Here is a 19,107-nt window from a genome sequence, read left to right on the forward strand (position 1 = left end):
CCTGGGATGCCACAGGACAGCATCCTGTGGCGAAGGTCCATCCCCCCACAAACCCCAGCCCAACAGATGTAAGGCTGTCATTGCAAAGAAAAGGGGAAGACAGAAAATAATCAGCCTGTGCATAAATCCTTGCCAGGACTCTGCTCACAAGTGATTAACATGCCCTGTTGCAGCAGTGACCCTGCTGCAATCCTGTGATCCCTGAGCTGGAGGATGTGGCTCTCCAAGGGGCACCTCCAGTCAGCATCAAAGCTGAGCAGCACTGAGGCTTCCCTGCTCTGCTCCTGGGGATCCAGCCCTGCCCCCCTGATTCCCCACATCCTCCACAAGCAATCCTCGTTCCCTGCCCTTCTGTCCCACTGAAGCCTGCAGGAAACTTTGGAGTGAAGAAGAGAAGTTTTGTCTTTTTCCCCCAAAAGTATCTTCTGAGTGGACACAGAATATTTCAGAGGTTGCAGAAATTAGACATGGGAGGGCAGGTACACATGAAAAGAAAAATGGGCCATTTACCAGTTTACTACAGCCATAAAAACCTCACAAAGACACTATTTCTGCATGAAAAGAAATCAGTTCCCACTCTCTGAGTCAGTAGGCTCAGCGTAGGCATAAGTTCACTGCTGATGTAGGTGATTTAAGACCCTTTGCTGTGATGGCAGTGTTGGTAAAAGCTTTAACCATAGTTTTTACGATGCTATTAAGTTTTAGTCATTTGTGGGTTTTGCAGTATATGAATACTATAGATGCCACCTTAATTAAAAGGTCTTGTCATCTTGTGCAATTAAAAAGAGAAAATGTACTCTCCTATGAATAGCCAGGAACAAATTGAGCAAGCTGCATTATACACGCTAAGCACACAGCAATTCTGTGGCCCTTCCTGTAACACATCCATTCTCCAGCGTTCAGTACTCTTTAATAATCCTGTTACAATGTTTTATGTTTAACTGACTTCTGAAGCACCAGTGCCATGGCATCTCTGACCATTAATGACAACCAAGTTAAACAAAGTTCTACTTTGCAAATGCATACAGACTTACATACTCAGCACAGAACTGCTGCATCTCCGGATTTTTGTGTACAAACACTCAATAAAAGAGGCATTCTTTTTTTCAGAAGAAAATATATAATGGATAATCAGACAGACTCTTCCCAAAGAGCACATAATCAGCCAAATATCACTTTAAATAGCTTTAATACCCATGCAAGTATTTAGTTGGACAGCATATGCACATAAAGTAAATCACACACGTGGCATTCACAGCCTAAACATGAAAGCTGCACTTCCACAGCTACGTGCAAGGGATCCCAGCAGATGGTTACCAGCATGTGTCCACTCCTGTCAGCTGCAAATGCATTCACCTTCATCAGTCTGGCTCATTATTTCAATTTTGACTCCAACTCAAGGTCTTTCAAGATAATGAAGCAGCAAATGATTTGAGTTTTATGCCCAGAGCAGGTCTTCCCTCAGGATCCACCAGTAACTTTTGACCATGAGAAAAGTATATCCTACATCTATCTGCAGCCTACACCCTGAATGCTCCAGGGCATTATATTGACAGGGCAGCAAGAAATCCAGGCACATCTCCCTGGGCCACTTAGACAGAAGCATTCTCAGGGTTTGCTCTAGGCTACAGAGTCAATAATATTTATGGTGATTTTTGACAGACATTCCTATAGGTCCATGTATACATATAGGACACAGCTCTTGTGTCTGGATCATAAAGAAACTGAACATTCAGAAGTCACATACAATTCAGTTGTTCATTACCATCTGCAAAATACACCAATTCCACTGATGTCAAATGTAGCAGAACCTCCTGTCCTTAGGCCTATTTTTGAAGTTCTATAACTCCACTGGAAAACTTGTCCTTAAAAGGTGCTAGATAAGTAAGCTCAGAAGGATGTTATCTCCAAACTCTTTACCATTTGACATCATTCAGATGAAAAGCAAACAACATAAGTATGGACACAATTTTTTCCCTTCTGTCTTGCAAATAAAGTAGGGCCTTCTGTTTTGGAGAGCTGACACCCACCACCATCCACACCAGCAACACAGCGGTCTCCAGATTGGTACAAGACAGCCATAACCTGGGGGCTGAGAGCCACCCACAGCTGGACAGCCCATGCTCTCACCTCTCCACCAGGGAAACAATTCTCATCCCCAGGGGCTTTGACTTGTACAGGAGTTCCCCACACAGCTGCTCTGGCTTCTGGGAAGATCTTCACAATCTGCATCGAGGATCCTGGCTTGCTGCCTTGTCTCTGAAGTGCCCAGTGCTCCCCTGCAGAAGGAAACTCAAAAGCTGCTCCTTGAAAGGAGCTTTTCCTCTTACATCCATGCCAGCAGCCACCTTTGGGGCTCTGAGGCCCACAGGCTCCTGTTTTCTGGCTGCTCTGAGCCTGCAGCTTCTCCTTTGAAGTGCAGCAGCCTTTGGGGAGCATCCTGGGGCGCTTCTGAGCTGCACAGGCAAGCAACAACTGCTGCAGCTCAGACAAGCATATGCTCCAGAGGAAGAGACACATTCTAGATGAGGGATGAGCAAAGGTTTGATCACAGATAAAATAAAGGAGAAAGGTTTTCAAAGGAATTGGAGAAATACTAAGGATACAGGAGGATTCAAGGCAAAAAGCTGCAATCATCTTGGCTGTGATAGTGTAAACCAAGTATAAACTAATCAATAATCCAACTGACAAGCTACTGATGATCAGAATAAATACCCTTAGGCATGGCTCCAATACCCACAGTCCCACATGGACAGGAGCCCAGCAGCCAGCACCAGAAACATCCCAGCTCCTGAGCAAGGGTGATGGAGCCACATCTCAACACTCATTGCCCTGCAGCACCCTGGGGCCATTGACACCTCTGGGCAGGAGGCTGATGGCATGGCTGGCCTCAGAGTGTGACACAATAACCTGAGGTTACTTGTGTGGAAATGACAGATAAATGTGTATTACTATGCAAACTCTTATCAATTCCTGACAGTCTTCCCCTCCCTCTGAGCAGATACAGCTCTAACAAATGAGTAGCACCCAATCACTGCTCAAGGACTGTTTGGAACACAGGCACCAAGAACTGTGGGCATGAGACTGAGGGATGTTCTCATATGCCTTGGAAGCTGGCACTGTTGAAATCAACGACAGCAAGAAAGAGTACAAAACACAAAAAACACCCCCAAACTTGCAAGCTGCAAGAAACTGGCTTGAGAAGAAATACACAACAGTCATCAGTAGGAGAGCTTGCCCCTCCTTCAGTGCTGATGGGGCAAGCACATCCCGTTCACAGGCTGCAGTGGCTGCAGAGTTCCTCCAGCTGTTTGAATGCCCACTGACAACAGACACACACACACACAGGCTGCCCTTAAACCTCCAGTCACACGAGGACAGGACCAAGGCAGAAAGTTTGAATATAGATTAACAGGCTCATAACTTTACCTATAAGCGTGCTGCACATGGGGGAGACTGAACCAGCGGCTGCAACAGTGTCTTACTAGGGCTCCTGTCCATTAAAGAAAGAATAATTCACAGGAAGTGGCTGCAGAGTGCAGCAAAGCACAAAGAAGGGAGAAAATTATAATTTTGAAAAAGATACGCACAAAACCCACATTTGGGCAACTGTGGATTGGTAAATTCTATTTCCTCTCCACCTTCCAATTGAGCTGCAGCATCTGTCTGGTCTGAGCAGCATGAATACCACTTAGATACTAACTATGCCACCTTCTGTACAAGTCTGGGTAAATATACACTGCTACATGAGCTACAAATAGAAACATATCTTAATTATAAAAAAAGGAAAACCAAACCAGCAACAACTCACAAAAATGCAGAGTATTCCGGGATTTTAGTGACCATCACTACTAATTTTGCCACTCACTACTGGACTAAAGCATGAAATATTCTATAACAACCTTTAAGTTACAATGTGGGAAGAAAGACTGCTGCATCACTTCCTATTTTACTGTTGATTAAGTTTTCTAGATCACTTTTGTCCCATCATTTTATTTGAGTCAACTGTATCCAGCACTGGGATGCACAACCCTTTCTTTTGGATTAGTGTGTGATCTGTAATCCTTTGTGGATGCAGCCACGAAAGCCAAAATTGAAGGGGAAAAAAAGAAAAACAAACAAAAAAAGAAAAGAAACCAACAGAAAGGAAAAGTAAGCAGGAAACTACTTGGTTTGCAATCTAGAGGGTGATGCCCAAGCTGCACAGGCTGCTCTCATCACCAAACTCTGATACTGTGCACAGGAGCAGGTTCAGTGCCTTCCTGTCTGGGGTACACTGCCTGCTTGTGAACTTGAGATGCTGAGAGACTTCATCAACAGAGCTGTTGTTTTATTTACTCTCAATTAATCACGCTCAACTGTAAACAAAGTGTCTGTTTTAGTTCTGTTGACAATTATCCACTTGTCAACATCTCCCTCAAGTACCTTCAGCATCTGGCAACAGCACAAAACTGCTACATCAAAATGAACATTTTGTCTCGATAAAAAGATAGACATGTGGCAGGGTTTCATCTGTTTTCTAGCCCATCAACAGTCAGGCTGTATTGTCACCAATGCAGCCAGACAGGGCTCTCTCTATTCCTATGGAATATTTATTCACAAAGGGGGAGGGAAGCCAAATTTTGTTCCTATTAGTAAGGCAGAAGAAACAAGAATGTCCACCCTTCCCCACAAAGGCAGAAGGCAGCCCTCCCTGCACCTCCTGTTTTGCTGGGGCAGGGCCAGTCCCAGCTTCACCAGTCACCTTACCAAGAGCTGTAGAGTAGGACTTGTTTACTTGTGGTGTTCAGCAAATCCCAGTGTAAATGGAGATCACTTACTGGTGCCTCCCCAAATACTCTCAGTGTGATAGTTTTCCACTACCTGCTACATGACCTGGGCTATTTTCACACCCTGAGCCTCCCAGGCTGGTTTGAATTTTGCCATTTTAGCTTGGAAGATATAATTATTCCAATCAGCCGAAAAAAAAATCCTTCCTGCATTTTAACACAGCCTCCCCCGCGCTTAAACTGAAAGCTTCAAAGTAAATGCAGGCAGTCTGGCACCTTTTTGGGTAGAGCCAGGTACAAACTGGACACTCCTTTTATTCTGAGGGGGAGGAAAGAACCTTGTCAGGTAGCCTCTCTGAGAGGTGAGGAGGCTCCAGGGTGCTGGACCTGTAGAGAACATCCCTCACACCTCCAAGGCACCGTGTGCCATGGCTCTGGCTGCCTGAAATTGTTAATATTCTTTGAAACTTGTTCCCAATGTAGCAAAGTAATAGGAAAATCTGAATAACTCCACTGGAAAACACCCCAACCCAGTGCCTGAAAAATCACAGAACTGTTTTTTCCTCCTAGAATAAAATACTCAGGGGGGCGGGGGAGGGCAGGACGCTCCACGGGACGGAGCGCTCAGTGCAGAGAGCGCATCCCAATCCCAATCCCAATCCCAATCCCGGTCCCAATCCCAGTCCCAATCCCGGTCCCGGGCCGTGCCGTGCTCTGGGCGGCTCCGGGCCGCTCTCGGCGGGGCCGCCGCTCCCCGCCCCGCGCTAATCAATCTCCGCTGTAATTGATTCTAATGAGCGCGGCCAATGCCCGCCCCGAGCTCCGGCCGCGCTCCCCGCCCGCAGCGCCGGCCCGGCCGGACCGCGGCCCCCCTTTAACCTCCTCCTTCGCTCTCCACAATTAATTGAGATATCTTTTATACTTGATGTGTTGTAAAATTAATGCCTAATTTATGTAATTAGTCAATTAACTGTAATTCTAGCATATGGTGCCAAATGCCCAGAAGGTGTTCTTGTTTCCCAGGTACTTATTTTGATGTCATGAAATGCAGCTAATTAATTTTACATGCATATTAATTTCGGATCTATTTAGCGGCTCCCTTTGTGAAGGCAGATTTAATATTTGTCTTTCTAACCTTTTTGGGCAAATTCGGCGCTCGGTGCTGAAATAGAGGTGACTTTTAAAACACATTTCCATCGGTCTCCCTTTCCTCTGCGGAGCCTTTGCTGACACCGGGTCGATCCCTCCTGTGTGAAGATGCACAAGGGCTGATTATCTATAGCTTCCCGCACATCTATAACTGTCGCAGGATACGGCTATTGAATTTAAATCCGATTAATATTTAATATTAAACATTTCTGAGGGAATTTTTGTTTGTTTTTTGCAAAGCACAATATCCCACGGACATTTTTTTTTTAATAGCTGCTCTTAATACAATGCTCCTTGGAAAAAATGAGAATTGAAGTATTGCCTAATTAGAAAATAAGCGTAATCCTGATCACTGGCTTCTGATGTTCGCAGTTGTGACTGCGCCGAGAAGCTGCGAACCCGCAGCCCGCGCTCGGCTGCTCCTGGCCCCGGGAAGCGTTCGCGCTCCTCCCCAGCAAAGCGTTCAGGTTACGCTTCTGTCTCTGCCGGAAAGCCATCGCATCCGATTTTGTCCATAGTACTAGGAAAGATGAGATTATGCCTCCTCTTTCTGCAGTTTTTTTCCTGCGCAGAGATTAAGGGGTAAATCGCATCGTGGGCTTTCCTGCTCCCCAGATGCTGAGGAAAGATTTAAGTAGAAAAAGAGATGAAACTCGAAGTCTACGCTTCAAATTCCCAGCGATACCTTTTTCCCTTTGCTGCAGCAGCACTAATTGCCGCATTACACGTATCTCTGGGGTGAGGGGAGATAAGAGCGCACCTGGCTGAGGGCCGCGGGACGGGCGCTGCCGCTGCCCGCGCTCCGCCGGCCCCGGGGAAACGCTTTCGTGCGGAGCGCCGGGCGCACCGCGCTCTTTGGGGCGGCTACGCCAGTGCTGTGGCGTCATAAAACTTTCTATCCCCCTTTCTGGATAAATTAATGAGCAATTTAATTAATAAAATCAGAGAGTAGCGTAAGTGCTATGATAATGAAGTTAAATGAGCGCGCAGTAAAATATTCACTAATCCAGCACATTGGCAAATGCCCCCTTAATTCTGCTTAGCACTAAAAGGGTTTTGAGCACCATAATGAGATTCCTCTGTCTGCTAATTAATTGACACTCTCCTGAATATTCATATGTGCTAGCACCAATACGTTCCTAATTGCACCGTGGAATGGATCTCAGAGGAAAGTAAATCGCCATAGACTTAATTAAAATAATGTATGCCAGATCCAGCTCGCTGAAGACGAGACATTTGCCATCAAGCGGTGTAAGAAAGTGGCACCTGGTTTGTAGCGAAAAATGAGGAGAAAATCTTTATCCCTCCCAAGGTGAAGTCAGCAGGGGCTTAGGAGCGCCAGACTTTTCAGCCTGAAGATGTGAAAGCGAGAGCTTCGCCTTCAGCCGCCGCTGCCGGAGCGCGACCCGCGGGGGCGGCGCGGAGCTCGGAGCGGGGGGAGCGGGCTGCGCACGGCGAGGCGGGGAAAGCTGGGCAGGGATGCCCTCTACAGAAACGTTCGGGGAAAACCGCTTGTCTCCGGCGAGGGAGGGAGGAGGGGGAGGCAGGGAAGGAGGGAGGGAGCAGCCACATTTGTAAACTTTTCCTTGAGGGGAATCCGGTGCCTTTGAAGCTCGGTCTCCGAATGGATTGTTCTTTGCACCTCCAGACTAATACTGTGAGCTAATATTGTACATTTAAATTGTTCTGCTGTTGAAAGCGTGGCAAGTTGCGCTGAGAAATGAGTGCCTGCCGCTGCCCGGCCGCGGCCTCCATCCCGCGCCCCGGGACGCGCTGCGGCGGGCAGGCAGGGCCCGGGCCCGCGCATCCCCCGCCGCCGCCGAAAAGCAGATGGGAAGCGCTTTGCTAGGTCTTTTCCATCCCTACCAGCTCAGGAAACGAAAAGGAAAATTGGTTTCTTGGAAAAGACAGCTTTTAAAAAAATCACCACAGGTTAGAAACTAAAAAGAGTTTATTTGAAGACATACAAATGCATATTTATTATACACATGTAGGCATTAACAATGTAAATTACACCGCCAGCACTTGCTGGTTGTTTATTCATTAGATCTTTAGAAAATCTACATTGCCTGCAGATAGCGGGATGATAATGTGAAATACACAAGCAGTTTACCCAGGCAGCTCCGCCCGGCTCCGCAGCTCCACGCGGGGCTGCCAACAGGTCCGGGGGCTCAGCGCCGGCCCCGGCTCCCTCCCGCTACCGGCGGCGCTCCTCAAAGCGCAATTGTACCTCGAGAGAACCGCCGTGCCGGCTGAGACTGCCGTCACCCAAAACACAGAGCAGGGCTTCTACAGGTCGCGGCTCAAGAGAGAGCAAACTTGGACGGAAATACTGCCTCGTAGGAGAAATACGAAAGGGCTCTCGTCTGAATGACAGCGCAGACATCTCGCTCTCAGAGCTCAAAAGGCTTTGCCATTCCTAGTGTCTTTTATTACCATGTAAAATCTTTGCTCGCCAAAAGGGGAAAAATACTTTATCAAATTCCATCCTTTTTAGCTGGTTGGATGCTGTATGACTACCATTTCTCTGGATAATAAATACGGATAAAAAAAAATACATGGGTAGAAATCGCTGCGGGGGAGTCTTTTCTAAAGTTAGATCCAAATAATTTCTTCCAGGAATGAAATATTAAAGAAGGTTAATATGGTTTTTGCTGCAGAGCAGAGGGTGGATGGGAAGACGGGAGCTTCGCTCGCGTCGTGAGTACAGCGGGCGACAGCGGCGGGTGTCTGCGACAGATACAAGGGAGCGATGGAAGCCGCCGGACTCGGGAAGCGCGGTCAGCGCCCCGCCTGCAGCCGCCGGGCTGCCCTGGCCCCGTCCCGCACGGCCCCGCGATCCCCCAGGCCGCGGGGAGGGCCCGGAGCACGGAGGGGCCGCGGCCCCGCCGCCTTTGGGGCCCAGCGCGGCCGGGGCAGCGCCGCCGCTCCCGCAGGGCCGAGCGCGGGGGGGCTGCGCGGGCGGGGCCGTCCCGTCCCGTCCCATCCGTCCCGTCCCAGCTCCGGAGCGGCCCCGGCGGGGGCGGGGAGCCCGGCTCGGGAACGGCGCTCCGGCCCCGGGCGGCTCGGTGGGTGGCGGCGGGGCGGGGGCGGCGGGCAGGGAGCGCGCAGAGCCCCCGCGCCCAACCGCGGGATCTGCTGGCAAACATGCCCCCCGCCAACAGAGAGGAAAACACGGGCATTCAAAGTTCTGACCCTAATTAAAGCCCGCCTCGTTAAAGGCTTCACACAATGCGGGAAAAAGTTTGTCCGAGCCTGAATTCCGTAAGCGGTTATTACCTTTGCTTATAAAGAGGGGAAACAACCCTAACGTGCGCGCCATTATTCTTGTGGATATGAAATTTAAAATCATCGTCAATTGTCATAAAACCCATTTCACAATGTTTGGCTAAGTAATAGCTTAGTAATTTAAAGGTGGTTTTTGCCGAGCGACGCGCACATGCAATTCAAGGAAGATTCACATTGCTTACGGATTTTGAACCGCCGCTCTGACTGCAGCAAGAACGGGACTCAGCCTAACATTTTTTGTTTTCTGGTTTTGCACGGAACAGCAAGGCAAGAGCAGACTGTAGGAGAAAGTGTGAATGGGATGAGTATGTTATGTTAAAAAAGGCTCATGATAAAAAATAAAATTTATGAAACCGATGGATCTGGAAAGAAGAGTCCTTGGGGGAAAAAAAACAAAAAAAAAACCAAAAAAAAAAAAAACAAAACAACAACAAAAAAGAGACAGAAAAGAAAGAAAGAAAAGAAAGAAAAAGGAAAATCAAGTTTGCTCCACCCAGCTATTAACCAAAACACAATACCTTTTTCTGGGTGGTACTGCACAGAAGTTGATTCAGTTTTGACAATGTTGTTTAGCTATCATTTGCTATTTTGAATGAATGGGAGCAATCCCCCTTTTTACAACAGTTGTTTCCTATTATGGAGAGGTGCAGCAGTTGAGGGCAGACATGTGAAAGTGGCTGTTTGATTCCCTTTTTCATCCCCCTGACCCTGCCTTTGTCCCTCCTCACCCTGGGAATGTCACGCCTCACTACTTCACTTTGAGATGCTCTAGAAAGTGGCTTTGTTATTCCCTTTTAGACATACACGAAATTGTTCTCATTCCCCCTGCTGTAAAAGATACTTCAAATTGGGACTCGGTTCACAAGTGCAATGCAATTTGGCTTAGCTCAACCTTTGTTCTGCTTGTACAAATGACCAAACAGTGCACACATTATACAGTTGATCTACTGCTCCCTTTACACCAGAGTTAGCGGCTGGGAGAAAAGCAAGTTAATCCCTTCAATACTAAGGTGGCATTTTCAATATTTCCTACAATGTGAAAAGGAGAAGAGAGGGCGGCTTGAAATGCGACATTTGTTTAAAAGGAAAGATTAAAAAGAAAAAGTTTGCGAGGCCTCCCCTGATACTTCTCCAAATAAATAAATAAACAAACCAATAAATCCCAAACGTGTAGATAAATACTCCAGCACCTCCGGGAAGGCGAGGGAAGTTTACCACAAAGACAGACGTTCAGGGCAACAACGTCGAGACTCAAGCTGCAACCCGCGCTACCAGCACGGCACTTCACAGAAGGCTGCGGAGCCGCGGCCGCCCGAGCCCGCGCTCCTGCGCGCTCCCGGGGGGGGCCCGAGCCCGCGCACCTGTGCGCTCCCGGGGGGGGGCCCGAGCCCGCGCACCTGCGCGCTCCCGCGGGGGGCCCGAGCCCGCGCTCCTGTGCGCTCCCGCGGGGCCCGAGCCCGCGCTCCTGCGCGCTCCCGCGGGGCCCGAGCCCGCGCACCTGCGCGCTCCCGCGGGGTCCCGAGCCCGCGCTCCTGCGCGCTCCCGCGGGGGCCCGAGCCCGCGCACCTGCGCACTCCCGCGGGGCCCGAGCCCGCGCACCTGCGCGCTCCCGCGGGGGGCCCGAGCCCGCGCTCCTGCGCGCTCCCGCGGGGCCCGAGCCCGTTCCTGCGCGCTCCCGCGGGGCCCGAGCCCGTTCCTGCGCGCTCCCGCGGCCCGGGCCGGGGCAGCTGCGGGCGGCGAGGGCCGCGGGGAGCGGCGGGAGCAGCGCTTGCCGCCCGGCCCGGCCTCCCGCACTCACGGGGTGCGACCCCGGCGCTCCTGGAGCCGTCCCAGGGAGCTCCCGGCCGTGCGCGGGGAGGGAGGCGCGGGGGCTGCGCTCACCGGCGCGGCAGAGGGAAAGGGCTCTCCGCCAAACCGGCTCCCATCAGGAGCCAGGCGCTCCGGAGCAGCGCCCAGAGCCACGAGCGGGAACCACAGGCTCCCCTCGGGGATAGGGAATTGGGGTGGTCCCAGCGCGGAGCCCGCCCGGGGCCCAGGCCCGACAGCGATGGGCTCGGGACACGGGGCCGCTCCGCGCTGGGCGCGCCCCGGCAGGGCCGCAGCGGGGCCGGCTCGGGCTGGCGGCGATTGGAAGCCCCGCCGGGACAGCCTCGGGCAGCGCCGCGGGCCTGGGACGGGGACAGAGGCGAGCAGAGAGCGGGGACGGTGGCGGGGCCGGCCGAGCGCGGTGCCCAGAGCCAGGAGCCCCCGGCGGCCCGGCCCCCCCGGCACAAAGCACATCCCGAGCCATCGGGAATACAGGTTTGGGGAACAGTTCTCAATCGGGCCCTTGACAGGCAGGGGGAGTTTGTTTAGTGCTCATTGGGAAAGGAACAAAATCCTTTTGAAAGGGCGCTAAGTAGTTTCACGCCAAAGTGGCAGATTTGGTGAAGAATGTGGGGTGGGACAAAGCCCAGCCGTTCCCAGAGCGGCCGGAGCTATTCGGGAAACCGCACCGAGAATTCAGGCACACAGAAAAGCAGGAGACCCCAAGTGTCTTGGCTTCCATCTCCTCAGCCCCCGAGAGGCAGCAGAAGCAGAAACATTACAAATTAAAAAAAAAAAAAAAAAAAAATAGGGCAAGGCTGAGCCGAAACGCAGCCGCAACCAAGAGCCTGCAGTTGACTTTCCAAAACGGGGGAAGCTTGCTCAGACACTGGCATTGTGTTTCGCAGCCTAGGAAACCCTAAGAAGCTGGTACTTCCCCCCTCCTCTTTTCTCCCAACTGGTTTGTAAATATTAACAAGGTTGTGAGTATTCTCTCACACACAGTGAGTTTTTTTATCCTTGGAAAACTTCTTGGCTTCCCCCCACAGCCCCTCTCCCACTCCTCCCCTCTGCAAAGTTACACACCTGCTTGCAGCCACAAGGATTCAAAATCAATATTGTATTTGTCACTTTTCTGTCTCCTTTTCCTCTCTCAACAGCCCTGCTTGCCACTGAGGCGAATTGTGGATTTATGGAGGAAAATTAGCATAAATTATTACCAAATCTGTAAACGTGTGTGGTCTTGCTTGTGGGAAAGAGGGCTATTGCAAACCTTCCATGCAGAAAGGTGGTCCATGATGGGCTCCATGCAAGGGCTGAATGGCTCTTGCATGAAATAGATTTCCATTGGGTTTGAACATTGATATAATTGACTTATGTGTATTTTATATAGTTTTCCCAACACTTCCTCTGAGCTGCTTATTTGAATTAGACTTCAGAAAAACGTCTATTTGTTTTGGTTTTCCACACAATGGATTTGGATTCACTTCACTTTCTCCTCCTCCCTAATGCTGGCTTTTAAAATAAAAGGGAAATGCTACCATTACCTTTAAATCCTACATTGCCCAAGTCTATCATCTGTTGCTTGCTTAGCATGAGATGAAACTTTGGGTATCAGTTACTGGGAGGACTTCGGCTGCCCTACCCCTCCAATCACACATTCCTTTGCAATGGAAAAAAAACCCCAAAAACCAACCAAACAAACGAAAAAAAAAACCAAAAAAACCCAAAACCACAACCAAAACCACAAAGCAGGAAAAAACATCGGACGCCTCACAGCCATACCTCGTCTGCACTCGGAGCAGCAAATGACAACGGAAGCCGACTTTCCTTTAACTTCACAGCTTGCGGGTTCCTTTTCGCACCAGCTGGTTTGGTTTTTTCTTTCTTCGAAAAGAAAAGGTACCGGCAAAGAGAAGAGGAAAAGTATTTGTCAGTTTGTGGATTTTCTGAGCTGTCTTTTAGATAGGCATCCCAGGAGTGAACTGGGGCCGAGAGACAAGACCTGAACTGGGAGTGTTAGAAGCTGGGGATGGGGAGCTGGGTGTGTGGTGTGTGTATGAGGGCAGTGTCCCTTACACCCACTTATTTGGGGGCTCTCTACACTAAAACAGAAAGAAGCCTTCTCTCTGCTGTTAGGGGATGCTGGGAGGACTCCCTCCTCATTTCAGAGTATTGTCTTTCCTACCCTCTAACAAATATCATCGTCCCATCATCTCTTCTCCACGCCACCCCCTCAAAAGCAAAAATCTTTTTTGGAGGCTGCCTTGCTGCTCTGCCCGGCTGGATGAAGCACCTCAGAGCCGATTAACTGAGCAAGGCAACTCCGGGCTCTGAGCAGCACAAACACTGCCGGGCCCTCTCTGCAAGGGCAGAGGGTGGCATGTGGCAGCTCCAGCCCCTCAAAAGGGCTCCTTGGCTCGGCAGCGCGGGGCCCGTCGGCTTCTCGGATTCCTAGAAACACAATTATTTACTTATTATTCTCTAAACGACATCCTGCCCCGAGAGAGAGGGATTAGATGGGACCGAGGGCAGCCGGGCTGGGACGAGGGGAGCACGGTTTAACAGCCACGAGGTCGGCGCTGGTCGCGATGTGAAAATGCGTTTTGAGGCTCCCTGCCAGGTTTGGGGGAGCCCTGCTTGATGGGGACCGTCCCTCCGTGTCTCAGCAGCCGCGCTGCTCGGAGCCGCCGCCGCTCTCCCTCCCCCAGCCCGGCTGTTTTTGCTGAATTAAGAAGGTGACATTATTCTTCTTTTCAAGTACTTCTGTTAATATTGAAAAACGTGTGCTTGCATTTCAAGCGCGCGCGCTCAGCCTCAGCGGCCATTTCAATATTAATGAAATTGTTTAATCTCCTAAATTCATCGTGTTTAAGTTACGTTTTGGTGAGTTATTGACCGACTCCGAAAACATCGTTAATGGAGTTGATGTGTATTCCCCACAAAGGCTCTTCCTCCCCGGGCTCGCAGCTCCCGAGTCAATCTCCAGTTCTGGCTCTAGGGTGACGGGATGCGCGGCAGCCTCAGGAATACACACCACGCAAACTTCCCTCCTGTGCCAGGGCAAGCCTGGCACCCTCCGGGCCCGATCCTGCCCCCAGGGCGGGCACACGGCTGGCAGCGGGGGCAGGATCGGGCCTTGGCTCCCGGGGAGGAGGGAGCGCCGAAAGAGCCGCAGCTCGGCTGCTCCGCGCCCTGCCTGCTCCACACGCACAAGGGCGCGCCGACGAGCGCACGGGCAGGCGGGCAGGCGGACACACACCACGCAGAGCCCGGAAGGCGTCAAGATGACGATGTTTGGCAGGGTGACGGCTGGCACGGACCCGCTAGCCCCATTAGAGCAGCTCTGCGGGACCCCCAGCCTGGGGCCGGCCGGACAGCCCCGGTGCCGGAGCAGAGCGGCAGCGGGTGACCGAGCACACCGTGTGTCCGCCCGTGAGCCCTTCGCTCGGGGTACTGAGAGCAGCTCCCGCTCTCGACACCAACAGGTCCGCGGAAGCAGAGCGGTCCTGCAGGGGCTGGGCAGGGGTGCGAGGCGGGAGGGGACGGGACGGGACCGACTTCCCGGGGCGGCTGCCGAGGAGCCCCGATCTCACCGCTCCTCGAAAAAACCGCTCGGGGAGAGCGGATTTGGCAAAGAGAAAGTCCCTCGTTACAGGGGAAACAGTCGCCTTAAGTTAGCCAACAATACAAATCAGATAACAATGCAGAACAAACAGAATACCACAGCCAAGCAATTTCCATGTCAAACATCCCACTGCTCAGTACTTCCATTTGTAAGTGTGAATTGCAGACTAAGCTTCCTGCAAAGTCCACATAGAGGTTAGTGCATACCTTCCCCCCACCCCCAGCCACCGGGTACCATCGCGCTGCAATTCCGCTGGCGGAGCCTTTTCACCCCTCGCCTTGTCTTCAAATGGAAATGATTCCCATTGGCCCAAGGTGTCCATGTAAATAGGTGTAAATGAAACCAGATTATGCCTTTCTCTCCAGCCCCCTCCTCCCCGCTCCCCTCCCCCTGCTCCCAAGGCGATTGTCATATGATAGCAAAGAAGTGGCACATTAATGAAGCGCCTCTACAGGGGTCTTTTCTGCTCATGTCACCACATAAAACTATCAGATGGTTAGAGGAAGGACATGGAGGCAACTAGTTAGCTCATCGCCGCTGCAGAGAAGCAAACAAGCCTCTGCTACAGAGCAGCTGCCGGTGGTGTAAAAGAAGCTGATTCAGCCCGCGGAGGCGAAGGGAGGGGTGCACAGGAGGATTCCCAAAACCAAGCCAGCTCGCTGCCTCCTCAGGACTAAACCGCAGCAGCGTGGCCGCGGAAGGAGCGAGAGACACGCCGGAGCAGAGGGCTGGGAAAGAGTCCGGACTCCCAGCTGCGTCCCGGATGCGGACTGTCAACTTCCAGCAACTTTAAGGTGGGCACATGCAGGGGCTGGCATGGAGTTGGGTGGGAGTCGAGGGGAGGGGATGGGGTCCCCTTCACCTTCGCAGGGACCAGAAGACAGAGCTATCGCTAGAGTAACTTCACGGACGGGGGCTCCTGCGGGAAGGCCAGGCTGAGGGAGGCCGGAGCTGGGTGAAGCACATCGCTTTTCCCCCTGCGGCGGCACAGGGCTCTGGGCTGTTTTCTCCTGCCCTCATCTGCGCCCCACTCCCCCCCCCCCCCCCCACCCCCCGCGTCCCCCGTTTCCAGGGCTGAGATCCACCGTGCCCCTTCCCCGTGCCCTTCTTTCTCCGGCCCGGCCCCAGAGCCACCGGCTGACCCGACCGGGTGTCCGTGCAAATCCTCTCGGACTCACCTCTGCACCCCCTCCTGCCGCCCCCTCCCCTTGTCGCTGCCCTTCTGCAGATCTCCGCGGGTCGCCTAGCGAAGATGCCTCGCCCGGGCAGGAACACTTACAGCGATCAGAAGCCTCCCTACTCCTACATCTCGCTGACCGCCATGGCGATCCAGAGCTCCCCGGAGAAGATGCTGCCCCTGAGCGAGATCTACAAGTTCATCATGGACCGCTTCCCCTACTACCGGGAGAACACTCAGCGCTGGCAGAACTCCCTCCGCCACAACCTCTCCTTCAACGACTGCTTCATCAAGATCCCGCGCCGCCCCGACCAGCCGGGCAAGGGCAGCTTCTGGGCGCTGCACCCCAGCTGCGGGGACATGTTCGAGAACGGCAGCTTCCTGCGCCGCCGCAAGCGCTTCAAGGTGGTCAAGTCGGACCACCTGGCGCCCAGCAAGCCGGCGGACGCGGCGCAGTACCTGCAGCAGCAAGCCAAGCTGCGCCTCAGCGCCCTCGCCGCCACCGGCACCCACCTGCCCCAGATGTCCACGTACAATCTCGGCGTGTCCCAGCCCTCCAGCTTCAAGCACCCCTTCGCCATCGAGAACATCATCGCCAGAGAGTACAAGATGCCCGGGGGCCTCGCCTTTTCCACGATGCAGCCCATGCCGGCCGCCTACCCCCTCCCCAATCAATTGACTACGGTGGGCAGCTCCATTGGCACGGGCTGGCCCCACATGTACGGCTCCGGCATGATCGACACCGCCACCCCCATCTCCATGGCCAGCAGCGAGTACGGCGCCTACGGCGTGCCCATCAAACCGCTCTGCCACGGCGGGCAGACTTTGCCGGCCATCCCCGTCCCCATCAAGCCTACCCCCGCCGCGGTGCCAGCCCTGCCCGCCCTGCCCGCGCCCATCCCCACCATCCTCTCGAACTCGCCGCCCTCCCTGAGCCCCACGTCCTCGCAGACGGCCACCAGCCAAAGCAGCCCGGCCACCCCCAGCGAGACTCTCACCAGCCCGGCGCCCGCCCTGCACTCCGTGGCTGTGCACTGACCCGGGCCGCCCGCACGGACGCTGCCTTCCCCTTTCTCCCAAAGTTTCCTCGGAGCCCTCCTCCCGCCCCTTCTCTCCATCCTTTCGCTTCTTTCCCCTCTCTACTCTTTTCCTCGAAAGCAGAGACAACTCCCCGCGGGAAGCTGAGGTCTGCGGTTCGCCCGAGCTCCCTTTCTCCGGGCCCTCCCTCGCGGCTCGGTTTCTCCCCTGGTTCTGAACTTTGGTTTCCGTTCTTCTGAGGCGAAAGGAGCCGGCCCGGCCCGCCCCCTCCCGCCCGGTAGGAGCCGCCGCTGGCATCGCTGGTTTTCCAAAAGTACTTCAGGCATCCTCGACTTGTCGGCGACCAGGCAAGCCTGGCTCGGCGATGCCTCTTTCCCTTCTTTTGTCTGGGGAAAAGCAGGGGTTTACGCGGGACCAATCTCTAGTAGCACGAGCAAGGATGGCTGCGGTGTCACGGCGTGAGAGCAGCGGCGTTTCCCGGCTCCAGGCAGCCCGGGCTGGGCTCGGCTCGGCTTGGCTCGGTGTCCTTTGTGCGGGCGCGGCCGGGCGGGAGCCGCAGGTGAGGGGGCGGCGGGAGCGGGGCAGCCGCGCCGAGCGCGTTCGCAGAGCGCCCGTGTTAATGTAAATACCGAACTCGCGTCTGTCCTGTACATCAGCTGAGGTCCCTTGGCAGGACCTGTTGTAACGTGGATGTTTACCGTAGTTTTCGGGTGGAAGAGAAGGAGGAGTTCACTTGTCTGTTAACTTCTGGTTAACCCCAAGGTTTAGGGGAGATGAGGTTTTCTTTGTTGGTGTTTTTTTTTTGGTTGTTGTTGTTATTTTTAAATTTTTATAGCTATTTACTTCATAGCTTAAAACCAAACAACCACCATAATTATAATAAATACAAACCTGTTACCAAGCACACGACCCGACACAGCTTAAAGAAAAGCTGCTGAAGTCACTGATAAAATGTGGAAAAGTAATACAACAGCAGGTACAAACTCTGGAGGTCTTCCTGATTTCTGCTGGAGCTCTGCAGACGAGAGGGGGCTAGGGAAACTGTAAATGTTTGTGCATATGAATGATTATAAAATGTGTAAAATGCACTTTTGTTTGATATACTCCTTTCTAGTTTTAGGTAGTTTGCTGGAAACTGAACTTGTTGTTCTGTTGTGAACTGCTTAAGTTAAGAGAAAAAAAAAAAAAAAAAAAGAACACGCCCTCTAAACAGCATTCGTGTCTATTGAAACTGTAAGGACATTTCTTTTAAACTTTTTTTTTCTTGTACAGAATAAGCATGGCATTTAAAATGTTGGTGTTCTTGTTCCCAGCATGTGTGTTTTAAGACAAAGGTTAAAAAGTGTCTACGTTAAATTATGAACCTAGTCGTCCAAATAATATTTTCTCATTAAAATATGTAAATTCAGATTTAGTTTCTTATTTGTCTTTTTAAAGAGTTAACGCGAGAAAAGTAAAAACACAAGTTCATGATGAAGGAATGGTGTTATTCCAATATTTAGATAATCTAAACGGCCTTTTCACGCAAGGTTAGTATAAATATAGTTATTAATATAGCACAACTTCTTAGCTAGAATTGTCATTATCACCAGTTTAGCAAAGGGAAAACATGTTCTGTGGGGTTTATATCTAACACTTATTTATATCTGTACATCTGTGCATACACACACACCTGCATTTGTGCCCTACACACTTATACTGAATATAACCACATATTACATTCATGCCTGCGCCTATGTATACTCATCACCTACTTACTCCCAACTGCATTTTCTCCAAAAAGTGTAAAAATTAGTAACCTTCTGCAATATAGAGCAAACATAAAAAAATCTTTAAAAAATTAGTTACTTTTTTGGGACTGAGAACACTGAATTTTTTTTTTTTTTGAGTTAAAGTGAGCTGTTGTAGCCTTTTACCTGGCGTTTAAACCTGCCCAAGCACAAGTTAGTCCAACCACTGCTAGAATTTCTCCATCCTTATTGATCAACACTTTCCCAAACCGGTAGTTTGCAAAGAGGAAAACAATTGTACCAGTTTTTCTGTAATTCAACATACAGTCCCTTTTAAAAAGTAAGGGCAAAGTATATACCATGAAAACTGGATTCTGAACACTTTCTAGCAGGATTCCCCAAATCTGCCAGGGATTTTGCAAGGATTCTGCAACTGTTTAAAATCAGAGAAGCCATGTAGCGAAGTGAGTAAATAGATGCCTTGGAGATGAGGCATTCTGCAGCACAGTTACAAGACAACTG

At 51.6% G+C, this 19,107-nt stretch overlaps 1 protein-coding gene and 1 long non-coding RNA gene across 2 annotated transcripts in view; one reads left to right on the top strand and one right to left on the bottom strand.

Annotated features, from left to right (window-relative positions):
* The window catches only part of LOC134425488 (uncharacterized), a 107,536-nt gene extending 94,205 nt beyond the window's left edge, over positions 1–13,331 (bottom strand). Inside the window, exon 1 of the long non-coding RNA XR_010029694.1 lies at positions 12,798–13,331. This is a non-coding gene — a long non-coding RNA (uncharacterized LOC134425488). The remainder of the gene's footprint in view (positions 1–12,797) is intronic.
* A 1,747-nt stretch (positions 13,332–15,078) lies between these two features.
* Positions 15,079–16,855, top strand: FOXB1 (forkhead box B1). The gene is made up of 2 exons (XM_063170154.1): positions 15,079–15,434; positions 15,869–16,855. The coding sequence occupies exon 2, from the start codon at positions 15,893–15,895 to the stop codon at positions 16,853–16,855; it is 963 nt and encodes a 320-aa protein (XP_063026224.1). The 5' UTR covers positions 15,079–15,434; positions 15,869–15,892.
* The last annotated feature ends 2,252 nt before the right edge of the window (positions 16,856–19,107 follow it).

Source organism: Melospiza melodia, chromosome 15 (assembly GCF_035770615.1).
Source record: "Melospiza melodia melodia isolate bMelMel2 chromosome 15, bMelMel2.pri, whole genome shotgun sequence".
NCBI lineage: Eukaryota > Metazoa > Chordata > Aves > Passeriformes > Passerellidae > Melospiza > Melospiza melodia.

Excerpts from the sequence above, each read along its gene's own strand:
- FOXB1 (XM_063170154.1), top strand. The coding sequence starts at position 15,893 with ATGCCTCGCCCGGGCAGGAACACTTACAGCGATCAGAAGCCTCCCTAC.